Below are 16,928 nucleotides of genomic sequence, written 5' to 3' on the forward strand. Positions count from 1 at the left end.
CTCTACAGTGGAGAAAGAGTGTCTTGCGGTGAAGTGGGCTGTAGAGTCACTGCGGTATTATCTATTGGGTCGACATTTTATTCTGGAAACGGATCATCGAGCGCTTCAGTGGCTGCATCAGATGAAAGACTCTAATATGCGGATTACGAGATGGTATATTAGTCTGCAACCCTACAACTTTACAGTGCAGTATCGGGCAGGAAAGTCTAACGTTGTGGCTGACTCTCTTTCCCGTATGTATGAGGACTGATGGACTGGAGTCCTAGGGGAGGAGGGAGGAAATGTGACGGAGACCGGTGGTTCCATCACCACCACAAGTCTGGCACATATTATTGGAATGTTTGGCAGATAGGACCACACAGATTAATTAATTGTTTTATTGAATGTTAAAACAGAGAAAAGTGTTTATTTGTTTGCAGAGGGGGACTGGCCATCCTGCCCAGGGAAAAGAGAACTTAAATTAGTATTTTAACGTTTAACAACATTTGATACTCATTTTTACTTTGATCTGTGTCTAATTGTGTAAAGCTATAAGCTCAAGAAGGAAATGGCAATACTCACCTCTTGTCTTCATTGCAGGGCAGGAGAGGTAAAAGGGGGAAGTAGGCCTAATTTCCTGTTTAAGAGGTTTCGGAACCAACCATGTTAACAAAGAGGGGTGGGAAGTAGTTTATATAAATTAAATGTGTATTTGAAGCATGCTGTAAAATTATTAAGTGGATTATGTTTAAGTTTGTATATATGTAAATATTGATTTATGATGTTTGCTTTACAGGTGTTATTTTAAGTAAGATATTTTGTGGATATGTTAACTTGTATAGTCTAGTCCCACGTCAACAGGTGGTTCCGGCTAATTACCTGCAGCAGGAGGGTATAAAAGCCCTTAGTTGCTCTTTAGAAGGTTGTTGATGGTTGTGGTTTAGATACCAATAAATTTTGCCAATCCCAGGCTTAAATGGACCCAAGTCTCACGCCTTTTTTTTAAAAGATTGTTGGGATCGTCGGCCAAATTGACAGGTTGGTTGCCGAAGCTTTAAGAATAGTTTGACTGGTTTCATTGAAAGTCTTTAGGAATACAGTAATGCACCCAAAACAAAGAGGAAGGAAAATTGCTTTAAATTACAGGAATCACTTTATAGTCATTTTATTTGCACACATAATTACAAACAACAGTAAATACAAAATTTAATTTTTATGTTGCGCAGATGAAAAATTTAATCTGCTTTGTACAGATTATTCTTCTGAATTCAGACACGTTCCTGTCAGTCACATTTCATTTGATCCCAATCTGGAAACCTGACCACTGAAAAAGTCATTTAATTCCAAAAACCACATTCATATACTGAAGCTGGTTGATTGCAAACTGGAATTTGCATTTAATTTTAACCAAGTTTTTAATTCACATTTCACATGTCTTGGTTTGGACATATCACAACAGCGACCCCAGCTGGACACATACATTAATGGCCACTGCACGTCTCCAGGTCTGCCTCCACCTGGGTCCAAATCAAATAGGTTAATCACATCACAGCCTGTGTCAGATCATCTTTAACCCCAGCAACCTGCAACGGCACTGGGATACAAATCTGCAATGGACATACACAAAGAAAATATTTTGTCAATTTATTTGCAGAAGTGGTTTGGTTTACAGATTACAGCAGAATATGACAGTAAGTGACTGTTGTGGATGTAATCAGTGAAATAAGAAACAGAAACCCTTTAAAAACACAAATAAGTTATGTTCTGTAAACATTTCCAGACAGCAACTTAAGATATAGAAATACTGGGTATCCCAGCCAATATAAAGATGATCACATAGATCCAGTTTGGTTTTGGCTTTTCTTCCAAAAATGGGAATTTTCCTTGCAAAGACAGAAATAATTACTGCAACAGTAATCTTTCAAAATATATAATCAAAGATTTCTGACTGTGTTTATCTGAAGATGAATTTATATTAACATCAAGCGTAGATTAATCTCCTTAGGAGTGCAATAGTGCATTGAAAGTATAGCAATGTATCTTAAAAGGATAAGTTTTTAAATTGTACAGGTCATAGACGCTAAGATAAACCAAAGAATAGGTAATCCAAATATAAAATATGCCATTAGTCACAGTGTATAATTACAATTATCATCAGTGCTAGTTTCGGAGGACAGAATTGTTAACAGAATATAATGCATTTAATGTCACCTGTCTATCCCATGTATGTATACCACTGAGAGAGCAAATGATACCACATTGTTTTATCTTTGTCAATGCTAAGATGTTCCTAAACACCAAAAATTAAATCAGATTTTTTAATCTGCTGAAATGTGAAAAAATAGACTGAAAAATACCCCAAAAAGACTGCTGTCAATTTTCTGCTGCACTGAATAAAAGTGTAAATGACAGTTGCAGCATAGACAGAAGTGATACCGTTGGTGATTGAGATGATCACTGCATCCTGTTCACAGTTGTTACTAAAGGAAATATGACATTAACATAACATTTTATAGTTTAATGTAACTACTATTAAACATTTATAGCTTGAAACATGATGTCAAACTTACTGCAATGAGTTGTAGCTGAAAGATGAAATGAAACCACCAAAAGCCAGAGAGAAGGAATAAAAAAACCTGAGCACATACATCCATGTGGTAGGCTTGTCCAGCTCTATTAATTAGAAGTATGATCAGCAGACATTTATGTATTAGTCAGTTAGTGCTCTACCTAAACCACATTAATCTAATGAGGGAATGAAGGATCATGAATAAAAACCAATGAAGACATAAGATAAAAGGTTTGTAAACTGGGCTTAATATCGTGTGCCCCAGAGATATGCAATGTAATATAGTATGCAATGTAGTATATCAATAAATCTCAAGGTCCAGGCAAGAATAAGAATAATGTTTACAAATGATACAACTTCTCCAAATGTCACTAAGAATCAGTTGTTCCAGTTTTATATTAGTTTAAACATGTGGGTTGTAAAAGTTAAAGCAGACATCATCCGCATTTCCTCTTCTCAAGAAGGAAAGCCTTCACACGACCTCAGTCAAAGTATTACAGAGTTACATGCAGCTGGAAAATACCACAAAAGCATTGTAAATACCTAAGTATACATGAAATGCTCATGCATGCTAAAAGTGTTGAACGGACTGAGTCTGAAAACTGACTGTCAGAGCTTTGAAAACAACAAAACAGCACAGCTGCAGGCACAATCTGCATTCTTGCATTAGCATATTAGCAAACCTGATACACTTACAGGCTGTTTTTTTTACATTTCAGCTCCATGGGGAATTATATAAAAGCAAAGCAGTATGCTGTGTAAATACAAGTGGGCCCATCTGAGCTCATACAGTCTGTAGAGCAGAAATAGGGTGACAGTTCACAGAGGTGCACATCATGCCACTGTAAAACTATAGATTACAGTATATGCAAGGTTTGGTGCAAAAAACTGAATAAATCAACAACGAGATTCAAACGTTCTCCAATGGCCAAAACAGTCTTGCATTTAACTTAACTGGGATGCTGCAGGATGACATGGTTAGGGCTGCTCAATCAAGACATCCATGAAACACTGATATAAAGACATTGTCCAAAAACCCTCCCCATCATTGTGCAGGTTGACAAGCAGCTACAGGAAAAGTACTATGGGAAAAGGTGGTCCTGTAAGCGGTTATATATGTTCATAAAGTCATACTTTTTCCAACATGCTTTGTGAATGATTACTTCATGTGTTTAACAAAAGCATATGGGCATGCAGTTTGTGTAATCAAGCTTATGCATAAGCTCAATAAGGAAAATCAGCCCTCTTTTTTGTTTTTTGTTTTTTTTTGTTTTTTTTTGGTGTATGGCCTGAGCTTTGTCACATCCACTTTGTTGCATACATTCTACAACCCTGTCAAAATCCTCTCATTCTGAGATTTTGTTGTCACAACTGACATCCTGTGGTTTTCTGACCTGATCTTTTTTTTTTTTTTTTCATCAAGATAAAACTGTTTTCTGTGCTGTCATCTCCCCTCCTTGCTGACTTTGGCATGATCAGCTTCCTTCCCATCGCTGTCAGTTACAGATACTAGAGGGATCATATCAGAAGTATTTGCCACCTCCTCATTCACCACAGAGCTTATATTCTGAGGGTGGTCCAGTCCTATCCCCTTCCTTCAAGCATGTCACCACTCCACCAGCATGATGGACATTTTGTCGGAATATTGTCAGAACCACAAAAGGAAGGGTTGAGGTCACATTTCTTCTTTGAAAATTATTGCTTGTTTGATTAATCTAAATGAACTGTTTCACTGAAGAAATAATTTACTGTACCTTCCTAGTGGTCTCAATCCCACAAATGATGCAGACATAGAAAAAAGACCATGCATAAATGTAACACAACAGTATCCACTACTGCAGCACATCTTCCTCCTCATTTGTGGAGTTGTGTTGAGGGTTTTAAGTAATCCACGGGGGAACTCCTGTCACCTTCTGAGATAAGCCCTGACAACATGAATTTACAGTTGTCACTAGGGGTCTCTAACATGAAGTTTCCATTCTGCAGAGTAATTGTATAATACTGCCATTCAGTGGACACTGAGTTCTGGGAAGGGTCTCTTGAAATGAGATAAAGAAGTACCACCTATCCAGGCAACAATGGTGTTATAATTACGTGACTGACGGTCAGAGACACTCACAAAGCTGCAATAACAGCCAATTAATATTTAGAAATAAAGGTTTCTTTAAATTAACTTTTCCACTCGTTATTTTATATTTTTGTAATTGTTACTAACCAATGACAGTCAAATAAGGGTGAATTGTAGACCACACTATAGTTTTTACTTAAATTTGTTAAGACATAAAAACATTACTTGCCTCCTCCATGTCTCTGACATAAATAAGAGAAGCATATACGGGGCCTTGTTTTCCCATTTTGGTCTGTCTCCAGCCTCCTCCTTCTCCTCCTCCAGCTGTTGATGGGACAATATCCTGTCCTCCAAGTCCGGGATGGGGAGCTTCAGCTTCATGATCTGTCAAACACTGTAGCATTTGTAGTGATACAGTAGTGCTCTGTCCCAAACTGGAATGTAAATGTGGCTCACAGTGTGAGAGCCTATATGCTGGATCTAATATAATAGACTGACTAGGCAGCTGTGTCAGAGAGCATCAGCTGGAGGTGTGGAGCCTTTGAAGCCAAAGCTGAGCAAGAGTATACATGACAGTTAGATGGTGTCATATCTGATAGTGAAGGAAAAATGCACAGAGGTTTCTATTTTTCTGAGGCCTACTGGAGAAAGCATGTTTTATAGTTTATTTTATGGTACCCCACTGAAGAGTTGCTTCATTAAATGATAGAACAGATGTTCCCTCAGCATGAAGGTACGAGGTTTTAATTGGACAAAACTTTAGGTTTTTTGAGTTTTTTTTTTTTTTTTTTTTTGACAACAATTGCGTGAAACATCAGTCTTAGCCTTGGGGTCTCAGGGGTTTGGTCTGTCTTTATTTCTACATTTCTGTTTAACTAGATTCGTTTTAGAATTTTAAGAAGAATCTTTTGGTTTTCCTTATGCACCTCAGTTAGTTACCTCCTGTTTTTGGTTTAGCCCTGTGTTCATCTACTAATTGCTCCTCACCCGTGTTTCATCTGCTGGTGACCTCTTCGTCTAGAATAGTTTAATCTTAGTTTATCTTGTTCTTTTCTGTTTCCTGTTTCAGTTCCCACCTTGTGGATTTATGCTTTTTGACTCCCCACCTTTGCAGCTTCTGTTTAGTGTTTTTTAAAGTTTCATTAAAGTTACTGTTTGTTCTGCATCTGTTTTCCCCTTAAACATCTGCTTTTGGGTGGTCTTCCCACACTGATTATGACAGAAAATGTTTCCAGTTCCATAATGATGTGTTAGTGTCTTATAAAACTGGTAGTTGATGGTGTTATCCTCTCTGCCATGCATTGGTCAGCTCCACGGTAGTTCTTTATCTACAGTACCAGTCAAAAGTCCGGACACACATAAGATTTAATAGGTATGGTGTCCAGACTTTTGACTGGTAGTTTATGCGCCATCTTTTGTGTCTTTCTCTGCATGATGCAGACGTGAGGTATTTGTATTTTACTTTAGACTTATAGTTTTTCTGCCACTTTCTTCTTCACTGCATCTCAGAGTGAAAAGTTTTTGTTGTCAGGACCCTTTACTGTAGCCTACATATACTGGACTGCTTTGGATCCTAGTTACTTTACAAATTGATATTTTCTTTCACACAAAATGTATGATAAGGTGCTGTATCGTGTAGTATATGGAATTAGACTGTCCACTTGATTATGGAAGCACCGCTGTAAAGAACAGTTCATACAGTTTAACATATGACATAAAACTGTGATCATCATCCTCAACACTGAAGATCTTGCTGTTTTCTAAAATATTTCAAACCTTTGGCTGAGTAATAAATTAAGCAGATGAACACATAATAAAAAAAATATTTTATGCATGTTAATGAAAGATAAATTGGTTCAAAATTAATTTAACCTCAGTCAATGACAAAATAATCATTATTATTTTTCATAACATATGAACAAATTTAGTTGGACTGGATTGAATATGTCTATTTTCGACTTTTAATTAACTGTTAAAGTGAATATGCTAAAACGAGGACTTCTCATCATTTCAGATGGCTTAGTGTACTTTTCTTTCTCTCCACTAGAGGCCGCAGTTTCTCCTGTAATATGAGCTGCTGTCGGCTGCTGAGTCCCTGGCAGCAGAGTTTGAGCAGGCAGCCGCTTCCCATCGCTCTCACAGACCAGGCGCCAAATGTGGCAGTCCGGTCCGTGCTCCGCAGTCTGCTTCAGCGCCTCAACCGCCCGCAATGCCCTTGGATACTGCCGCGTCGCTCATTTCCACCTCCCTCTGACTAGCTGTCTCTCAGCGAGTTACCCTGGTTCTCCTATTTTGGACTGCGGTGTAGCCCCATCCTGCCCTTCGTAAAACTAATGGGGAACGTCCAAGGATAACAGGGTGCGGGATTTTGCTACTGCAGAGGACCTGCCGGTGGTTCGCAGGAGGAGGAGGAGGAGGAGGAAGAGGGGGGCTGCGCGTCTGTCAGAGGCTTCAGCGTCGCATCCACTATTTTGATGGTCTAAAACCGCTTTGCATGGATGCATCATGGCTACGTTTATATGCAGGGTGCAGTTCTTAGACGATACTGATCCATTCAACAGCACCAATTTTCCTGAGCCTACCAGGCCACCCCTGTACACTTTCAGGGAAGATATTCCTTTGATCAATCAAATTGCTGGAGTCCATAGGCTGCTGAAAGCCCCACAGAAGGTAATGCAAATGCCTTTTCATGTCTAGATTGTGGTGATTTCTTTCAATGAGCATAGTTAAAAGTTAACACCCACTCCTAAATTAATAATTAGCTTAAATGTGTTGATGGGGTTACTAGGATACCAAACAAAGTTAATGAACCAAGGAACAAGTGAGTTAGAGCAGTTTATTATGCAGATTGGATATCAGTATGCTGTTGTCTGCTTGGTAGAATAAATGTATGGGATAGTTATTACGATGATGGACCCCCTTATCTGAGAGAGAAGTTAATAATAATAACATTACATCACATTCAGGGCTGTTTTTCTTTCAGTTTGTCACTCAGACTATATCTTTCAAATGGAAAAGTTCTATACCATTCATTTTACAAGATACAAAACAAAATAGGAAAAAATTATTATAATTATGATGACTGTAGGACTTCACCTGAAAATGCTTCTTTCCTAATAGGGAAAAGAAGGACTTGGACTTTGGACTTGTCATGAATCGACAGGCTCAAATATCAGGCAGGAACCCACTTGTGCTATTGTCACTGCATAGGGCAATTATAGTAGGTGGGGTCAAATGCTTAGTCGGGTAGTCAGAAGTCAAGGTAATTTCCCCCCGGGCCTGATTAAATCTGCAGCTTGGCATTTGCAGTATTCTGATCTAAGCATATCTTTGTCATCATGGAGGCCATTACTATTGTGACATGTTTGTGGCATACTTGTGTGTTATTTCTTCACAAACAAGATGTTGTGTTTTATTGGTTGCATCACTTCTGTCTTATTTTATTCCTGCTTAATGTGGTGAACTAAACACATTGTTTGAGTTGTAAAAGTTCCCAAGACCTTCAACTTTATAACCAGTTTCAATAAGCTCAGATTAGCTGGATGTTCCTCTTTGGTATGGTGTAATTGCCCCGTTTGAGTTTGCCCAAAGAAAATAGAGGAAAATAATGTAAATTTAATACTTTTTTCTCTCTTCTTCAGCATCTTGAGAAATGTCTGGTTTTGCCTTCTGGTTTGGCCACATATATTTAAACACTTTTTATTTTTTTTACATAAATACAAACTGTATTGACTAACCTTTAAAATATAAAGAAAACACAGAGGACATACTACATCTGAGACGGAGTCTTTTTTTAAACATTTATCTCAGTCTGGTTGGGAAGTTACATAAAATGAAGTTAAATTTGTGTTTTCCTTCATTCTGTCAGATCAGCATTACTCCATCTTGTTCGTGTAGAGCTGGTGAGATAAGTCACGGCAGTCTCAGGATGCTGTGGATCACCGCAAGCCTGCCTCTAATTCAGCAGCCCACTCAGTCTGGCCAGCAGGATGGGATTGGGACACTTTCTGCTGTTAGAGAGGAAAGGAAAGCTGACAGAATTAAAAAAAAAAAAGAAAGAAAGAAAAGACTTTACAAAGTTAACTGGTCTCAGGGTAGCTGTCGGCCATTCTGCAAGGAAGTACCAGACGTAGGTTGTGCAGCGCCTGGTTAGTGAGACATTACAGCTATTAGTGGTTAACTGTAACCTAAGGGAGCTGCTCTCATAAACAAAAACACAGCCAATGAGATGACAACACTGTCATCACAGATTGACACCCTTAAAAGTTTGAAGATCTCTGCCTCCAAAAATAATAAGATTTTTTTTCATATATCTGCGGTAAGACTACTATGACCAAACTTAGTCAATGCTATGCCTTTGGATGCCTGATTTGAATCTCCAAAGTGTCAGGAAGGACAGCTCCTCTCTTTAAAGAGGCAATCCATCCCAGCTAAACTCTCAGTGAAGATTTTTAGCTAATTTGCATATTCTAGGACAGGGCTACTCAGTTCGGTCCTACAAGGGCCGCAATCCAGCAGGTTTTCCATGTATCCCTGCACCAACACACCTGAGTCAAATTAGGTGGCTCTAACAGCCAATCAGTTTCTACACAATGACTCATTAATTTGACTCAGGTGTGTTGGTGCAGGGATACATGGAAAACCTGCTGGATTGTGGCCCTCGTAGGACCGAATTGAGTAGCCCTGTTCTAGGAGAACCTAAAGCAATGAGAAGTTGGGACAATCTAGGTGAAGATAACAGACATAAGGCCAAGCGAGGAGCTGCAGCTCTAAAGCTCCAGCTCTTGGCTCGCCTGTTCCTCTGGCTCTCAGTTGGGAGTTCCCTTGCTGCAGCCCTCTGCCAGCCAAGTAAACCACAAGCTTTCTAACCAATTAACTAAATGACCAATATTAAAACTGGCCATTGCATACTCTAAGGGAGACAGGAAAGGCCAGTGTCACCTGTTTGCAGGTGGAGATGTGGGTGAGGTTAGATGAGCGTATTAATTCCAATTCACCAAAGGGGGTTGTGGAGATTTACAGTATACTCAAGCCATTTTAAGGTCATAAGAGGTTTTGTTTAAAATGTGCAGTTTTTAGGAACAGAAATTAAATTTTATGGGATTAATAACTACTAATCCCATCTTTCATCTGACCCTGTGAACAACTGAAATGGAAACCTGTTGTCTTTGAGCATTCTCTCTGTTATTCCGACATATATATATATAGAGAGAGAGAGCACTGCTTTTGTGGTTTGAGGGAGCCTAAACAGCTAGCATATGCTGTTTGTATGCTGTCATTAATTTCTAAATGCCCATATGGATAAATCTATCTGGGCATGTTGTTGTTCACACTGATTGGGCTGAACATGGGATAACCCTTGGAGATAGATTACTACTGCTGAGGGTTTCTTTGGGCAGTTGCTCTGATGTCCTCAGCTATCATTAACTGTGAACGCCATTGTGTGGAGTGAGTTGTACTGTTAATATGCTTCCTTTCATGATTAAAACATCATAATGCATAGCAGATATGTGATGCATCATCTCTGTGAGCTGTTTTTTTAAATAACCACCCCAGCTGTCTGATTTATCATTGGGTTGTTTGTTAGATGACAAAATGAGATAAGGTGTTGAGTCCAATAAGCTGTTTTACAACACAAATCAATAGGTCAGTCATCTGTCATATACCTTCTACTCCAAGTATAAGATTCTGACTTTACCAATTTCAGTTTTTGGGGCAGTTGTTTTTCTGTCTTTAAAAAAGAATTCCCATAATGAGAAGTTACATCAAATGAGTTTTTTTTCTAAATGCAGTAAAATGCAGGTTCCTCCTTTGAATTCCTGTACACATTGTCAAGCAGAGCTGAGGTTTTGCTGCTCTCTGTATTTTGATGGGTTGTCTCAGCAGAGTGCTCCTTTAAAAAAAAAAGAATCCTTTGCATGCTTAAGAGTACTGTTGTGGTGTCTCATTCACTCTTCAGGTGTGCTTTTAATGTTGCGTGTCTTCACAGGAAGACCTCAAACAGCATCATCAAAAGCTTTTAAATGGGAAGAATGTCATTTTTTTTTTGTTTGATTTGGAGTCCACTGCAGATGCAAGTGTGGAAGCTGGTTAACACAAGCACAGTATATGTGCAAAAAGGTGAATTTTGTAAATATTAGATGTTCTCTGTTGGACGCAAATAAATCTGAAATGAAATAGCAGGTTTAAATTGGAAATTGCATGGTCTTTATTTTTAGTAATTTCTGCCTCCATCGCTTCCCTGGTCAGTAGACCACAGTATGGTTGTTGGAGGGAGAGGCCAGACCTCAGTGTGTGAGCAGAGCGCTTGTGGTTTCTTCTTTGGACTTGGCCAGGACTTGAGCCACTGTGGGTTCAAGTCCTGGGCAGGAGACGTCTAAAGAAGTCTGCTTCTGATAATCTGCTAACAGTACTCCTTCCCATTCCTGGATTAAGGACCAATAAGTGCATAATTCTGGCCTGGTTTTACATTGCAATACCTGTAATTACTAATCCAAGTTGATTATGCAATGGGCACCAAAGGGACACAGGTTAGAGGATGAATGTGTGGAAGAATAGATGGATGTACAAACGGGGACTTGTTAATGGAAAACTTGCATAATTAGCTTAAAGTTGGCTTCTGCTGTTGATTTTGGATTGCAAGTCAAAACCTTGTGTGGGGGAAAATGCATTTCTTGGTTCCACAGTTGGCTAATTACTGCTTACAGTGGCAAATTCAACCCAATGTTTTGTCTATTTAGGACTCTGATACAGAGCGAAAAGTTGCAAGAGGGCAAACACTGCTGCTCATTTTTCTAATCCAGACATTTCAGCACTCAAACTGTAAGGAACTATAAAATGTAAAGTTGAAAGAGTACCAAAGATACAACCAAGTAAATTATTTCCATCATCCTTTTATTTAATTTGCATTTAGAATCTGTACATAAGAAATGATAAATGAACAAATTGAAAAGACAAAACAAAAAAACTTACATGCATAGATGTTTAAAAGCTCTCACTTCAGGTAGTTTTTGCCTGCTTTGAAAAGGACTTTATAGAGGACCACTATATGGGGTTTGGAAAGAACTTTGTGAATTGCATTAAATCGATTAAAAAAGAAAAGAGGAAGATAATGCAAAGATATCATGTACAGATAACTCAAATCAGCTGTTTCCAGACTGATACAGCAAACGATAAACTCCTGTGACCGAGTGGTAGAATTTCTAAATCTCTAGACAGGAAAGTAATTCCTTAAAATGAGGAAATTCCTCATTTTCCTCTTGTGGATGTCCACCAAAGCTGTTTTTAAATGTGAACTCCTCAGTTTATTCACAGTCTAGTTAACTACTCCTCATTAATTACAAACTATAGAAAGTAGCCAGTGGCAACTCTATGCAGACTTGTTTATTAGTGAGGGGAAACACAATTTACAATTCTATTTGTGGCTTTTTAAAAGATTTTCTCAGATTTGCTCTACTAGTGAATGGAATCCCAGCTCATTTTCATGCTGCATTTCTTACTGTCACATTATTTATTTTCATAGCTTCAGTGATCCATAGGTATAAAAAGAGTGGGCTTAACTTGGGCCCTTATGCTTGGATTTCCTGTAAGAATCTGTCCTGTAATCTGGAGAATCGCTCACTTCCCTCCCCCTGGCTGTATACAGTAAAGATGTTTGTTTTTGCTTCTTCTCATTCTACCTGTCTCTTTATCTGTCTTTTCTATCTGCATGCCTTACCGTAAGAACAACAATATGAACAAGACTTCTCCAGCTGTTTACTGCTTTGCCTTGTCTCTGCTCTGCACTCTAAAAGATGATGTTCAGCCTTATTATTTCCACAACTTTCAATTTCTTTCTTTTCTTTTATCACCAATAAAGTTTTGGTTAACCAAGCATGGAAAGACAACAAGATAACTCAGAGTTGGAGAACGATTTTGAGGGAGATTTAGAGCTATCCCAGCCAACCACATGTTTTGTTTAAGTTCCCAAATATGACAGTCCCTGAGTGCTGTGGAGTGCAGTAATACAAACAGAGTGGCTGAACACATCAAAGCCATAATATCTTTCCCAGCATTTTTCCTTCATATTAAATTAGGTTACTGTCATGTGTGGAAGGAAGTGGAAGTGCATCAGTCCTGGCAGCAACTGCTCCGATTTAAAAACACGTGGTTTTACATGCTGCATGTATGTGTTTACATATGTTGCCCATTAAGAGTAAAGATCTTAGAATGGCTGTTCAGGATGCATAAGCAGCGTTTCATAATCTCTGCTACCTTGCAGCGCTTCGGTGAGGTATAAAAAAATATATATACTCTCAACAGTATGTTGTTTTAGCACCCTGACTGCTGGTGGAGCAGAGCCGTGCCAATCTCTCCACTGAAGTTATGTGTTTGCCCTCATTTTAATGGTATTTGTTTTGCTGTCTTGTGCTTCACTGTTGGTGCCGCCGTCCTGTGGAGCTGACAGACCCTGAATATAAATAGGTTAATATCTCCAATTTGGAGGTCAACCAGACAAGTGAACAGACGCTCTCATTCTTCATCTCTTTGAGCATAGGCAGGCGATGACAACCGTTCAAGACCAGACAAATCATACCTCCTCTGCAAAATCATCCAGTGTGATGATAGTTTATCAGACAGGGAGGGCAGAGAGATAAGAGGCACCAGACTGCCAAGCAGCTTCAAATCTGTACAACTTCTTCCCAGCCAGTGTCAGCTTGCCATTGTAGAGCTTTCACAAAGGTTGATTTAGAAATAAATAAATACTTTTAAGAACGCTTGCTTTGGACTACACTTGGACAGTGATTCCTTAAAGTATCAGCAAGAGCAAATAAAGACATCTGTTTTTCTTCATTGTTATATAACAAATGAAAGTTATCAGTCTTATTAATCTGATTAATCTGTTTTGTTCTGTGGTTTTTGAAGTACTTTTCAGTTCAGGAGACATAACTATGTTCTCTTCCTGTTTAGCCTGATGACTGCGCCCTCCAGCTGTCCCATAATGGAAGCTACTTGGATTTGGAGTCTACCCTGGCAGAGCAGAGAGATGAACTGGAGGGATTTCAGGAGGATGGAGGGTAAGATAACAATAACCTCTGTGTCTGTCTCTCTCTTAAAGTTTCTTTCAAGATCACCAAACTTCAAAAGCCAAAGACTGCGTGTACACAGTTTGCTGAAATGAGAAACATTCTCCGTTACTGTGTTTAAACTAAAAACTGAAATAAACTTGGATGCAGCTATCAAGGGTCGGTTGTATATATATTCCCTGCAGTTCAAAAAGATGCAGTTATGAGTGGTGCCAGAACAGGCTGAAAACACAAAAAAACAGTTAGATTCAGTAATGAATGTCACTTGCAAGGTTCGAAATGTCCAAGAATAAATTGTCCATGTTGCTGTGGGCTGTGGTGTGTGTATATATATTGTATGGATTTTCAAAAATATATATACTTGAATTAGTGATTTGAAAGTATTTGATTACAAGAACTTGGCTTTTAAAAAAACACTCAAAATGCCTCTGCTTTTGCAGTCTGATATAATTACTACAATATGATGACTGTTTTTCACGAGAAGGAGACATAAAAATGTTGGAATGATAAGAGGGAACTGATACATTTGGCTATGGGGATGCATGTTAATATCCTGCTCGCTATATTCCTTTGCCTAATTTGATCCTATTACAGCGATTGGAATCATAATAATACCTATTTGGATTCAGGTCGAATTAGTCAAATAATCCCTTTTCCGGGCCTGAGCTGAAAGAGTTCTGCTTCCCGCTCTTAGGAGGGGGTGGGATCTGCTGAAAATGGACAGGCTTTTTCCCCCGCCTCACCTAGGGTCTCTGAGTTTCAGAGGTCTTTCATCGCTTTGAGTTATTAAAGGATATAGCCTGTTCTTAAAATGAATATCAGTGCTGGCATCCCCATAATCATCATCATCCAACCAGCAGAGAACACTTGATCAGACACAAGCTGTTTCTAAGTTATTATTGTAGTATGTAATGTTGACATAGTTAAATAGTTAAGAAATCAGTTGGATATGTTATTGCCATCTGTTCTTCAGTGATACTAGTTATCTTTTGGTAACAGACTGCACATCTAACAGTTTCCATGGAATTCATCCGCTCATGTCCCTTAAAATACCTGGCTTCTCTTGCTGAGTGGCACTAGTGATGTAATCTAAACCACTGGGGTTGTGGGCAGGTGTCATGAGTAATCACCCTGATCTCTACTGAATGCCACTTTGGTGTTCTCATTAGACTGCTGAGGTAACTACAGTTGTAGACCTCACTTATAACAAGCTCCAAACATATGATTAAACTGAAACATCTCCCTGAAGCTTGAAGCAAGAGCATACTTTGTACTGACATTAAGTCTAGACAAAAATGAAGAAATAAAAGTTTAAAATGGCTTGTTTCATTTCTCTATTATATACTCTCTTTGGCCTTTTGCTTCATTAACTCCATATGTTTTTCATGTACTCCGGTGTATGTTGATGTATGTGCTGCCCACTTGAGATGATCACAAACCTAATGTTGGTATGTGAATATCTGGTCAGCTGGACCGCAAACATGTATGGATTTATTTGTCTAACTTGGAATTCATAAGCTGCTCTCTGCCTTGGTGTTTCTATTGGATGTTGAGAGTGCCGTCCTTTCCCAGTTCCAGCAGAAATTGTTAGGAGCTTATGGGAGGTTATTGAGAGCTGTGAGGTTAAAGCGGTCCACTTCTTCTCTCGTCAACGACTGAGCCTGCCAGGGACTGTGTCGTGCCAGCTGGCACAGACTGGTATAGATGTGTGTCATTAAACCCACTCAGTGTTGTCTGAAGAGGCTGGGGGTGAAGGTGGTTAGGCAATTATTTAGTCAAAAATAGGGCAGTTCAGCTCACTTGCTTTTTATGGTGCTGATGTGCCCGGGATTATATCCCCCACTGCTCAGTGTTGTTGATTAGACGATTATTAAGCTAATAAAAGGTCTGATTAGACATTTCACCTTTACTTTTCCATTCCAGTTTTGTTTTTTTCTCTCTCCTTTTTCACCATAGGATCTGTCAGCAGTAGTCAACTCCAAAACATTCAATTCAGCTTTATTGGTATAGCGCCACTTCACAACAGTGTTATCTCAAGGCACTTTACGGACAAATCAGTTTGAGCCAATACATAATAAAGAGACTGCAGGTCAAAACATGTAACCTTTAGAAAATAAATGATCTGTATGTCTCTATCTTTATTCTTTTTATATATATATATAATAATATATATGTTTTATCTCAGTTGTGTTATGAAATTAAAGGAAAAATACTTTATTTATCCAGAGGGAAATTGCTAAATTATTGTCAGGTTTATTTATTTTATATATTTTATTTTAATAAAAACAATCTAAATGAATTAGGTAGTTAAAGCCTTGTTCTAGAAGGTGATGGATGCTGGCAGGAACAATCTCCGGTACCTCTTTGTCTTGCATTGGAGTTGAAGAAGCCTCTGACTGAACACACTGCTGTTTCTTCACAAGAGGATTTTCAGCAGCTCGTGCAACATTCTTTTCTGGACAATCACCTCCAGCGGCTCCAGAGTTATCTCCCAGCACAGAACTAGCCTTCTTGATCAGTTGGTTCAGTCTCTTTAATTCTTTGGCTCTGATGCTGCTGCACCAACAGATGGCTGAAAGCTGATTGCTTATAGACAGACTTATAGAAGATATGCAACATGTTGGTGCAGACATTGAATGATGATAATTTCCTTAAGTGGAAGAGTTTACGTCATTTCTTGTAGATGCTTCTGTGTTGCATTTTTAGTCTAGTCTGTTTTCTAGGTGAACTCCAAGGTACTTGTACTCCTCTACCACCTCCACCTCTTCTCCCAGGATGCAGGCAGTGCCTTTTTTACTCATTTTTAACTTTTGCAGTAGACAGACTTTCTTCTATGAGATGTAGATATTTGTAAATTAATTATGTAAAAAAAAAGAAAAACAAAAAAAAAAACAAAAATAGATTTAAAAAAATATATATAAACAAGATAGTACTGGTAGTTTTAGTGTCATTATGTTTTGGAAATTCTGTGCAATTATTCCATGGAAACAAACTGAAAATTGCCAAAAATCTGCATTTGTTATTATATCTATATTTCAAAACATTAATTAGTTCTTTAGCATTTCTAGCCACGTATTAAGAGTCATTTTGGAAAGTCCAGAGAGCCACTTGTTGCTCCAGATGCTGCATACTCGCAACATTTCATGCAATTAATCACAATTAAAACTTTTAATTACTGACCATCACTCATATATATATATAACACTTTAACAAAATGTAAAATTCTCATTTAATTAACATTTAACTG

General features: G+C 38.4%; 1 protein-coding gene across 5 annotated transcripts in view; it reads left to right on the plus strand.

Moving 5' to 3' along the window:
- The first annotated feature begins 6,771 nt into the window (after positions 1-6,771).
- The window catches only part of fhod3b (formin homology 2 domain containing 3b), an 89,547-nt gene continuing 79,390 nt past the window's right edge, over positions 6,772-16,928 (plus strand). For 4 of the 5 annotated variants that reach the window (XM_041987286.1, XM_041987288.1, XM_041987289.1 and 1 more), the window contains exons 1-2: positions 6,772-7,286; positions 13,566-13,672. In XM_041987286.1, coding sequence (XP_041843220.1) covers positions 7,122-7,286; positions 13,566-13,672 — 272 coding nt within the window. In that variant the 5' untranslated portion in view covers positions 6,772-7,121. Of the gene's footprint in view, positions 7,287-10,671; positions 10,737-13,565; positions 13,673-16,928 lie in introns of those variants that run through there. The other variant, XM_041987287.1, reaches the window with a different exon arrangement.

The sequence above is a fragment of the Melanotaenia boesemani genome, chromosome 6 (assembly GCF_017639745.1).
Source record: "Melanotaenia boesemani isolate fMelBoe1 chromosome 6, fMelBoe1.pri, whole genome shotgun sequence".
NCBI lineage: Eukaryota > Metazoa > Chordata > Actinopteri > Atheriniformes > Melanotaeniidae > Melanotaenia > Melanotaenia boesemani.